Below are 12,391 nucleotides of genomic sequence, written 5' to 3'. Positions count from 1 at the left end.
CTGTATGTAGTCAGAGATGTCCTCTACTCAGATGTGTCAGCCATTGTGGGAACTTTAGACATTTCCTTCCTAATTTATGCTGTACTTTCTTTTTAATTTATAAGGGATGCAGGCAATATTTTTTATATTTCTTGTTAATATAATCTAATTCATCTTATTTCCACAAACATATTTTGTATATCAAAAATTTGAAGATAGGTGCATAGAAGAGAACTGTCCATAGGTGAGGAAAAGAGAATTCCCACACACCGTCCTATTATGTGCAAGTAACAGGACAGTGGTTGGGATTCTGTCTTTTCTTTCTTTCTTTCTTTCTTTCTTTCTTCCGCCTATCATGCCGACGTTAAAGGATGGCTTTTTCGTCACGGTCTGAAGCTCAAAGTCACTGCCCAAGTGGTGGATTTCTTTGACTGTTGTTCCCTCCAGCCTGCTGTCCCCGAAAAAATAACCACATGGGTCAAATGTGTGAGCAACTTATTATGACACATACTTATATTTATTGTACTGCAGTGCCCTCTAGTGGTTGCACTTATTATTACAGGAGCAGAGGCGGAAGTAGCATAAAAAGTGACAAAGTCTGTGTAATTTACAAAAATCGAAGGAACTCTTTGGGTCAAACAAACACAGGTGTTTCACCCATGAGTCTGGTGTTCGCATCCAGAAGTCAACGTTGACTTCATTTAGTAACAATGTAGTTTAGTATGCTAATATGTGTAGCATGGTATGCTAATCACGTAACATTAGTGACAAAAGTACTCCAGGTAAGCTAACCAGGTAATTATGGCGCAGAGCTGTGACTGTTTCATGACGCTAAGGACGCTTTGAAAACTGCAGCTGTTAAAGCTGTAACATATGTCTATTTAAGGCCCGTTGTATTGTTGAAATAATGGACGTAGCTACCATAATGTCACCCATTGGTTTGTGGACTCATATTTGGAAGCCTTGAGTTTGGCATTTTGGCCGTCGCCATCTTGGTGACCATATTTGGGTGAGAGGCTGGCGCTGTGGAGGAGCGATGGTGGGATCTGACTTTGAAGCCAAAGACACTATTGGCAAACAGCCTCTCACTCTAAGCTGCCTGCCCTTAATTATGCATAATGTATAACCTTAATAAAATGTAAACTGGTGATTATGTAAAAATACACCCCCTTTACAGTTGTCATAAAGGGGGGAAATTAGCTATAGAGACCAAAACCGTTTTTTTGGACCAGACTGTAAACATTTTATTTCTCCTTTTTTAAGTTGGGTTTTTTAACATTGGAGTCTCTGGGAATCACTGACTGGCTTTTGGAGCCAACCTCACACAGCTGTTCAAAGAACTGCAGTTTTTGGCACTTCCATGTTGGCTTCGTTTTTGCTGCTTGGTGGAAATCCACCTGTTTTGTTGCTTGGGGTTGAGAGAGTGTTGGTTTCTTCAGATGGCAAAGGCATGACCCGCCTACGTTGCCTCTGACTGGCTAGTGATTGTTGCCTTCGTTGGTTGGTTAGGTTTGAGGAGTGAGAATGGTTTGGGTAAGAATGTCAAGGTGAACCAGTCAGAGGCAGAGTGAGGCAGAGTCGGGCCTTCACCATCCGAGGAAAAATAAATTCGCCTCCCTGTTGGCTCATTCCAGGCCGTTTGTCAACCCAGTGATCAAGTTGTAAATATGCTTTTTTACTCACTCATAAATGTACAACACATTATCTATCAATAAAGTGTACAAAGTTATTTCTACAGCTGACTCTGGAGATACAGGATTGCTGCTTTCATGCCAGTAAGAGAATTGGAAGCAGACACAGGCGAATTCTGATACATTTGCCTTTATATCATGTTCCTCTCATGGCAGGACGCCTGTAAACCATAAAGATTAATGGTATTAAAATTTGCACAAAAATGAGAAAGTACAGCGAGTTCTGAAACAAAAGGCAGATGCAGTAATGTACGATTTAAAAATCAGGTTTCATCTCCTTTTTACATTCACATATGCCACGATTGTGTCTTTTTTTTTTTTTTAAAAAGCAGAGCAAAGTACAGACACAAATCATTTAATGAGCGATGAAAAGAACATTTTGAGCTGTACCTAGATATTTAAGGTCATGATCATAGTATGATATATTATATCCAACATGTTCTTCCCCTGCCTGGGGATTCCCCGTCTTTTTAACAATAAGCACACAAGCATCTAGAGCTTGCAACTCCATGATCACCACATCTGGATTGGCACTTTTAATGACGTGAATGAGGTTACGTGGACGTGTGCTTGTTGCTTACATAATCATACCTATGCTGGCTCGCCCAAAAGTCCCAGATATAATCTTTTCAGTGTACAAATGTTAATCCATCACCCTGAACTCCTGATGCCTCATGCACTGTCTGTCACTTTGCAAGAAAGCAGCGGCTAAAAACCTCCAAATATGAACTGTTTAACACCTGTTTTAAATGAAAACGGGCTACTAAATCCTTAATCTCAAGAGGAAATTTGGGTGAAAATTAGCTGTTTCCAGCCACCACACGGTCCAAGAAAGTCAGTCGGAGAGATGCTCAGGTTTTCACTCTCATGCCGTGATGCACAGTACGCCACCGAGGCAGTTTCCTCTCTCTCTCTCTGAGGAGCGAAGGAGTAGCATTACAGTTTAAACTGGCCTCTTGCTGAGATTCAGACATCGTCGGGCCCATACATCAAGTCTCATACTTCATCCCCGCAGTTTCTTCAAAAGACCAATATATACATTTCCTGTGAAGTGTATCAGAAACCATATGTAACACGTCTCGCTGTTGACCTCACCTAAACATTACACAGTGTGTGTGCCTTTAAATCACAGCGTATCAGACAGGCTTTTCTTGATACCAAATCAATAACAGAGGTAACAATGGACCTCTGTTTTCAGCCTACCTACACCGGACTCAGGTGAAGCTTTGGAAATAGTTAACTAATCATGATGTACTTCCCCCTGTTGGGACTCACTGAACAACATCTCAGTGACAACACCTGAGTTCCTGGTTCATGCATATCTGCAGCAAGACTTATACCCAGTGCCACAAAGATCCCCACTGTCAGTTTGCACGAACTGTAGCAGTGACAGCAGCTCTGCTCGTTGGTCTCTTAAGGAATCAGCTGAGCCGATATCCTGCCGAGACCCTGTGTCCGCATATGAGGACATCACATTTTAGGTTTACTTGCCCTTCTTAACTTGGACCTGATGTCCTTGTTCGTGGACACCTTTCTGTGCCATATCGTGGTAGTTAGAGCAGAGTAATCCATGTAAGAACAAGATGGCAGCCATCTCTGCAAGTCAGTCTGCAGCCGATCCCGACACAAAAGTCGACAAAACCTGATCACATTTGACGGTTGAAACTTGTTTATTTAAGATTAATAATGTTTGTAGCTTTCTATGGCAACAAATTTGACCAATCTTAGCAACAGTAACAAGCTAAGACACCCTTAATAAGCCAGAAAGAATTCGTCGAAGACATTGGGACTTAACTATCATCTCGTTTGAGGACATCGGGACTTAATTATCGTTGATAATGTTTAGTTCTTTATACTTATTGTGTCCTACTGATCCCAAATAGCTGGGAGATATTATACCAAACTAAAGTAATGGTCTCAGGAGGATATTGCAGTCAAGAACTGCTGCTCTTAAGATTGTAGGAAGATTTAAAATACCTTTACGTTTGTTAACGAGAACTGCAAGCACATTCTAAGTACTTGCAGTAGTATTATCTGTAGGCTTTATGATTATTTCAGAGGATGAAGTGGCTGAAATGAAAGCCCAGGGGAGTTAGCCCACCTCCATCACTGACCTGCGTATTTCACCTCTGCGCACAACATCTGTAACCTACTTAAAAGCAATCTACAATCTTGTGCCTTCCCAAATGGTTACAATATGTTCCTGTGAGCACGCAATTCAACCCGTTTAGTTCGATAAACGCTGCTGGACAGACAGACAGTCTGCTTATTCCCTCTCAGCCTGGATTGCTTGTTAAATTCCGGGTTGCATTGTTTAACAATTCCAGTAAGGCAGTTGCTCTCCAAGTCCGAGCGCGGGGACGATGATCGCCGAACTCCTACAGATGATTTACACCCCAAACGCTTCATGCAATAATATTTCTGTGATATTTTTATTGTGAAATGCAGCTCTCAGCGTTTTTCTGGCATCACTATAATAACAGAAGTGCGTTTAGGACATTCACATGTGAGTTTATTTCTTATGCGCGCAACGGTGAGTTTTCTGCAGCTTGTGCAGCATACAAAGTCTGACAGTGAGAGGAAACCAGCTCTTACCTGCGATATGGACATGTTCAGGTAGAGAAAGAGCCCCGTGGTGGAGGCTATCTGCAGCACCACCACCACTATCACCACCATGGCCACCCACATCTTGGACGGCGCTTCCCGGCGCCTCGTCCCGCTCGGCCCGCCGGCCGGGACCATCATGTAGGCGGTGGACTCGCTGCTCACCGATCTGAAATAATCCTGGTGCTGCTGCTGTGCGCTCGGAGCGGCCATGGCATTCCCGACGCATGAGCAGACCATAAAAACCAAGGGAACGGCAAAACAAGACAACCTCCACGGACTGGGACCGAAAATTGGAGCAAAATTAGATCTCCATGCGTCCGCTGCCAATGGAGCTGTTCATGCCAGAGAAGCGAGGAGGAGGAGGAGGAGGAGAGAGGAGAGACGCAGGGCGAGCGGAGAGGAGAGGAGAGGAGAACACAAGACCTGAAAGTTTAAGTTAGGGTCTGTTCAGGTCTCATCAGCGCGCAGCTGCTGCGTAAAGTGGGACTGGGGCTGCTGGAGGAGGCAGCGCTGGACTGATGGGCTGCAACCGGGAGAGAGCAGCAAAGAGGGGGCTGGCTTAACCTTTTCATCACCCCGGAGCTGGGGAGGAATGCACACACACACACACACACAGACACACACACACACACACACTTTCGGTTTCAACGGTGCTTTCTAGGCACGGCACACTGATGTCATAACTAGATAAACAATACCAGATTGACATTTTCAAAGTGCATAATTCACAGCATTGGTCATTATTTGCCCACACCCCTTTAGAAAGTGACTAAAAATGGTGTAAATTGTAGCTGATGTCCCACCATTTATATTCCTTTTAAAGAATAGATATTTGCACATTCCCCATATATTGCATTTTTCCTTCGTTCAGATTCAGAGTATATCACCTCTATCACTGCAAGGAAGACAGTTTGGTCAATGTCAACCTGTTTCTTCAGCCAGACTGTCCATTTTTAATCAATGCATCAGAAATATTTGATGAATTTATACAGCATTTGTAAAAGGTGAAATCTTCATAGTTTCTTAATAATTCATTTCATGATATTTTTGTTCTTTTGAGACAGTTTGGTTTGTCTAGATGGACTGATTTATGTCCTGAGCGTCAGTTTCAGGATGAGCCAGCAGAGGGCGCTGTCTCTTCTGTTTGCCTCTTATCACCTCAGGACTTTGAGGCAAGTTAGAGTGGATTAAAAAGAAGATGCAAAGCCACCTTAAATGAACCAGCAACAGTTCTAGTAATTGATGGATTGTTTAAGTCATTTTCTAAAACAGAAAGTACCCAAATTTAATTATTTTTGCTTCCTAAATGTTAATATTTAGTGTCACAATGCTTGTGTAATGTTGTTTATATGCCCAACAACGGACTCCGTGACCCTATTTCAAATTAGTTTCTCTTTCACACATGTCCTCCTGAGACCTGAACTTTTGTTTGGTATGTATTTTTAATTTTTTCAAGATATTTGGGATCACTAGGACACAATAAGTATAAAAAACTAAACATTGTCAACGACAATTAAGTCCCAGTATCCTCAAATGAGACAACAATAAAGACCCAATGTCTTCAAACAAGTACTTTCTAATTAACAGTATCTTAGTCTGTTACTGTTGCTAAAATTGATCAAATTTGCTGCCACATCAAACTACAAACATTATTAATCATAAATAAACAAGTCTCAATCATAAAATGTGATCAGGTTTTGGACTTTGTCCACTTTTGTGTCGGGGTTGGCTGCAGACTGACTTGGCAGAGATGGCTGCCATCTTGTTTTTACATGTATGAGTGTAATGTGCTCTTACTACCACTAGATGGCAAAAAAAGTGTCCATGAACGAGGACAGCAGGTCTAAGTTAAGTAGAATGAAGTATTAGGTCAAATAAACCCAAATGTGACATATGACGACACAGGGTCTCAGGAGGACATAAGACTAGAAAAAAGCAAAAGGGAAAAAAATGTAACGCATATGTATTTAGTGTGACTTGCAGAGGTCCACAGGTGTAGAATGAGAATGATAACGCTGTAAAAAAAAAAAAAAAAAAAAAAAAAAAAGTCATCTGTGTCTGCTCTTAAAAAGAGCAAAAGGCAACAGGTCCTGCACAAATATGTTGAAGATTTAACACCCTGCATGGCTGGGGACCTCTAAACTAGTCACTCTCGAATCCATTTAAAATGCAATAAAAAACACTGCAAATAATGTCCCTAAAGGAAAACTTTGTCAACTTCTGTTTTATCTAATAAGATAAAGTTTTTAATCTGTTCATCTCACTTCAGCCAATTTTTGCAACAGCAAAATGTATCTAGTGCACTGAAAAAGCAACTGATTATTTCATTCTAGTAGGCTACCAAAAGTTTAATTTGTATTTGTCATGTTAATAATTTACATAATTAAAAAATCAATACTTGGCCCTGTGTGATGATACAATATTGCCACACAAAAATAATTCAATACTATGCTATAGCGATTTTTTCCCCCACCCCTACTATTTATTGTATCTTACCTAAATAACCGATGTTTAGCCAGTGTTAGTGAAGTTTTTACATTCTTGGTTAGTCTTAGGAGTTTTGTAGATCGTAAATTTTCCTCGTATAATACTTTAAATACTTCCTGCTTCATGTCTGGGCCCCTGTTCTCAAGTTGTAGGTATCTGATCAGGGTGTCCCATTCACGTCTCCATTATGTCTCATGAATTGTACTTCTATTTTCAACTGTTTGTTTTTTTTGGTGAATTAACTCAAACTGAATATTTACGGTTTCTTTAGTCCTCAATAATGATACAGTTATCACCGTTAAGGTCGGACTGGTCGAGCAATAAAAGCAGTTTCCCCAGGTTTCATTTTAGAGCCAGGTCAGAAGCTTACTGAGAGTATTGTCAGAATGTTTGTGAATACAGCCCCTGATCAATTTAAGTCTAATTTTCACTCTTGTATCTCTGTTTTTGGTCTCAACCACCTCCTGAGGGGAAATGTATGTCTTGAGCTGCTAAATGCTTCACCATGTTTACAAGCTAGTTTCTAACTTTATTTGTCTGCAGTTTGGTGCTTGCCTGGTCGGGTAAAGCAGGTTTATCTAAAGGTTTATCACTAAAAACAACTGCCAAAAAAAAAAACATGAGAGCCATGAGAGTGAATCAAAACAGTAGGCATTTTACATAATCTATAGACTTATTTGATTTTTACCCTCTTTCTTACTCTTTCGTTATCTGAGCTGCTTCCTCCAGTGTTTGTGTTCATGTCTGTGGTCTTCTTTACAGCTTTACACTACTGGAGAGCAAATATTTGCCCGACGTCCTCCAGTTTATCGCTATGAAACAAGTGTGGCCGTGATCAAATATTTGAATATTCCTTCACTTTCCAAAAACATCACAAGGCTGCACACAGGACACTGCCTTTATTGTTGGTAGATGAGATAAAACCTCACGCAGAGATGACAACATCTACATTTCACTGCAACAGACAGCGTATTGCTGTATGGCCCGTAAAGCCTCCTCCAACCTGTCTTAAATCACTGTGAAACAGGGCAGCAAGCATCAACTTTATCATCTTGACTCATCTTTGGAGGCAGAATCACATTTTCCCAGGCAGACTCTGTGTGTTTACAGTATAGCTCTAAACCAGGAGTTCCCAAAGTTTTTACGATCATGGCATCCCTTCAGAGGAATGCTTTTTTTCATGGCACCACACATATTATATATGATATATATATTATATCAATCGTACGTTAAATAATATGAGCGATAACTCAGTAGTAGCCAACAGATGCTCTGCAGACTTACAGGCGAATATTTAAAGGGATACTTTGCCCATTTGCGGTGTGTGCAGATGAACAGTATTAAGTTGCCCCCCATGCCACCACCTCATGGAGCTCATGGAGTTTTCATGCATTTCTTCTTCATAAAAACCCAATTAGCTCTTACTTCAGGGCCACGATGAAAAACAAACATAACAAAAGTTGCGGGCACTTTCATGGGGCATGTGAGCTCTGGATCCACTGGTATGTGGTTTCTTGTTTTGTTTTAATGTATACCAGAGATTACAGAGACAAGTCACACATATGATGTCAGTTGACCACAATACCACAGTGGGGAGGACATCTGTCTTCTATAAGTAGCCAAAACCTGTCCAATAAGCTGCCGGCTGAGTAGTGTTTGGTCTGATTTTAGTTCTGTTGGTTGGCTCTTGTTATTAAAATCCAACCTAATTGACCTTTTGCTAAGCCCTGCCCCTTTGTGATAGTCCAACAAGCTGTCAGAGTAAGCATGGAGACCACACTATAACTAACTGCACTCCCTGAAGAAATATTATTATTAAACAGTGATTCCAGAGAGAAGCAGACAGAGGGGTCTACAGTCTGTGTTTGAAGGATATATGAAGATAGTTAGAAGCTAAAGCCGAACTATAGGCTACAGATCACAGTGTAAAAGTCAACCACCACATCACTGCTGATCGCCACACAAGACAATGAATATAAAGGGAAACTTTGCTGATATTGAACCAGCTGTGTGGCATCACAGTGTGAACAGATGAACGGTGTTTGGCTTTGCTGATGACACAGAGCTGGTTGAATATCAGCAAAGTCTCCCTGCTTCCCTTCACTGGTTCCTGTACAGCAGGGTCGGTCTTTGATTCACTGTTATAACCATTAAAAAGCAAAAGCAGCATGTGTACACATTCAGTAGGCTATATCTTCAGTAGCTAGCTAGCTAACCCTACACTTTTCAGGGTTTGATTTTGGTTTTGGAACAGGGAAGAAACGTTTATCTTTTTCCAGCCTCTCCAGGTAACGAGTATCATTAATACACGACGTGCCCCAGACACAACATTTAGCTCCAAATCCACAAAACCAGCCTGAAAATGAAGGAACTCTGAATCAATGGAGCTCAGCTGTGTTGTTGCTGTTGTGCTGCATGATGATTGGCCAGTCAGCGTCTTGGGGTGGGACTTAGCGATGGGTCAATTGCCAGGAAAAATGTTGGCATAATACAGCTCCATCAACCATGGAAATGTGACATTTGTATGTTATTATGTGGCAGCTATGTCAAAACTTTGCTGCTTTACATTCAACAACACTGTAGTTAACGTGTGGCACAATCACATCTGCAACGCCTTTATGTCTTGCTAAAACACAACCAGTTTTGTTGCTTGCTGGTCTCAAATGAAGTCTGCAGATTGGCAGCCATCTCGCCTAGGCGTTTCAACATCCACCATCCCCTCCGCCTCCCAAAGACAAGGTCAGCTCATATACATGTAATCAGAACAATTTCACTTTAGAAACACTGATGTGATATGTATGAAGTGGACAAATGTAATGTATCTGTGGTTTGCACAAATGTATAATGCAAACATTTTCTACTGGCGACTGGGCTGTAATAACACACAATACGTAAACAGTTACACGATAAATCTTGTGGTATCCTTGGCTCGTCCTCAAGGCGCCCACTTCGAGAAGCAGTGGTCTAAACAACAGCCTTTCCTTTGTTTCCTTTACATCACCACAGAGAGCTGGGAGCCGTGTGTGTGCCCATGAGTCAGAGCTGTTTATCAAGGATGCGAGGCAGACGGGGCTGCTGCCAGTCAAACAGCTTTGGACCATCAGAGGGCCACAGGACTTTGGTTGGAAAGTTCAAAAGCAGCCAAGTCAAGAGTGAGACCACGAGAAGATTGAGTCCAATTAATCAGCCATATGGAAAAAAAATGACAGTTTTTTGGTACAAAACTCCTCAGCATCGTGACCTGAGGGATCTTTCTGAACCAGAACCGACTTGCCCTGAGAATCTCAAGCTCTTTTTGGTCCACGCGAGCCAGTGTGGTCCAGGAAAATGGTCCGAAGGCAAGATCTCCTCAAGCAAACTCTGGTGAAATCCATCTGGGGCCTGCAGCAGATGTGAAAGCCATCTGTTCCACTGACTGGAACTCGACATGCCTATGCTCCCAGTACCAATCTTGGTGGCCAGGAAGGAGGACACTGCGGTCTGCAGGTGAGATGGGAAAAAAAAACTGCAATGAAAGAAATATCAAAAACCAGATGGTTAAATCCACAGCAGGTAAAAGGAGGGTCAAATACTTTCCACGTCTACAGAAACATTTATTATGATGGATTTGATATTGTCTTGGGTTTGAAGTCGAATCCTTGAGAACAGGTTCTGCCATAACTGTGCAAGGTCTTTGTGTGGATGATATTTAAACACCTCAAGGTCATAAAAAAACCAAATCTGACGAAAAGTTTGATAGAGGACAATACTTAGCACTTGCAGAGATGTTTCCAGCCAAAAGCTTGTATATACAGCTATCCCAGTGAGATTTGCAACAATGCAAATTGTTCTATTTGGAAATACTCTGGCTGACTTTTTTCTCTCTGCCTCTCTCGTCAAACCACTTGAGGTGTTTTCCCAGTCTGACAGAAACTGTCTTGTCAGGGAGAAGTTCACCACAAACAACATCCTCTGGGAAAACCTCCAAAGCACAGATGCCAACGCCAGAGGGGATGTTTTTGCTGATTCAGTGTGATACTACACCTAAAATCTAACTTCTGAGTGGGAAACAAAGCCTGTGGTCGGTTTTGATTCACAGCGGTTACAATGGACTTCAATAGAGACATTTGTTTTTCATCTCTCCTGGTGAAAACATGACTATATGATGTGGATGAACAGCAGAAAGGTGGATTATGATGCAGGAGAAACTGCATGTAGAGTATCACTTCACAGAGAGGCCACAGAGATGAGCATCAGATTTGCTGGAGAATAAATACCAGGTAATCTTTGAAATATCTATTAGGCCATTTAACAACACTTAACCACTCTTTCTCTTCTCAGGTTGCAGCTATTTTCTACGCAGGTAACCGACATCAAGTTTTTTCTCTTGTTAGCCATGCTAGCAGCATGTCCTTCTGTCAGTCCCTCACTCTGGTCCAGACTGAAATATCTCTATTTGATGGATATTCATGAAAATTTGTGCAGATATTCATGAATCCTACCGACTGTGGTGACCCTTTGACCTTACCTCGTACCATCATGAGGTGGCTTTTATTGACATTTCTTGCATGCATGCTAACACGCTAAATTAAAATGGTGAAAGTGTAAAACATTGTCAAATACACCAAAACTATTAGGAGGCATATCAGGCTGCTTTGACATCTCTACTCAACCCGGTCTCAAATCTAAGTTGTCGAAATCTGGCGCTTGGGCAGTGACTTGCAGTTTCAGACACTGAAGAAATATGCCGTTCTTTAACGTTGGCATGTCACCATAACAGTGCTCGGCGGGGTAAGGATGAAACGCAGTAGGACAAGAATGATGGTTAGCTACGTACTGACATCTACTGGTCATAAAAACTTGCTACATAAACCTAACAACAGCATTATCTGAAATAGTATAGACCCTTTTATTGTTAGTAAACAGTGTGATGTTTTTTGGTGGGCTTAGCTGGAGGCAGAACAATTCTCCACAGACATTAGCTAACGCTAGCTAGCAAGTTTGTGTTGGCTTGTTTTTGACGATGGAGGAAGATGATGTGAGTGGTGTTTTCGGGAATAATCATTCCGAGTGCACTCTGGCACAAACTGCACTGTTTGTAAATTCGGAGCACTGTTGGAATGTACCATTTGGTACAAGTTTGTTTTGCTATTGAAGCTAAAGTTAGCTGATGCGTTAGAAAGTTAGCCTTATGGAGAAATCCAGTATTCCTCTTAATACCTCCCCAATGTCTGATGAGGTGGACATGATAACCCTTAATACACATAATGCTATTCATCCCTACAACAGGAAATACTTTTTCCCTAACCTGATATGATGTAAGCATTTTTGATGAACACCTCGGTCCAGTCCTTTCGTCTTATCACATTTAACCATCGTTGTCTTTGTTTTTGTTGACGGGCAGTGGCGGCTGGTATGTGTTCAAATTTAAGTTTTGAGCCATGACTCCTTCTATTCTGGCTCCCAATAACACAACAAGACCACATTTAAGACTCCTGTGTGGAGTCGTGAGTCGTGTTTGCCTCCAGCCAACAAACTGATCTCGTTGTGATGTCAGCTCTAAAAGAGTCTATAGACTTATGATGAGTTCTGCTTTATGTGATTTTCACCCAACTGAAAGAAAAAAAGTAAGATGAAATGAGATAGCT

The 12,391-nt window shown here is 41.5% G+C and overlaps 1 protein-coding gene across 1 annotated transcript in view; it reads right to left on the bottom strand.

The window, feature by feature from the left end:
* The window catches only part of tnfsf10l (TNF superfamily member 10, like), an 83,960-nt gene extending 79,145 nt beyond the window's left edge, over nucleotides 1-4,815 (bottom strand). Inside the window, exon 1 of the mRNA XM_033609766.2 lies at nucleotides 4,266-4,815. Within this exon, the coding sequence (XP_033465657.1) occupies nucleotides 4,266-4,514 (249 nt within the window). The 5' untranslated portion in view covers nucleotides 4,515-4,815. The remainder of the gene's footprint in view (nucleotides 1-4,265) is intronic.
* Between the last annotated feature and the right edge of the window lie 7,576 nt (nucleotides 4,816-12,391).

The sequence above is a fragment of the Epinephelus lanceolatus genome, chromosome 22, assembly GCF_041903045.1.
Source record: "Epinephelus lanceolatus isolate andai-2023 chromosome 22, ASM4190304v1, whole genome shotgun sequence".
NCBI classification, from domain to species: Eukaryota; Metazoa; Chordata; class Actinopteri; order Perciformes; family Serranidae; genus Epinephelus; species Epinephelus lanceolatus.
The sequence above is the reverse complement of the archived record's forward strand: the minus strand, read 5'-3'. Positions and strand labels throughout refer to the sequence as shown.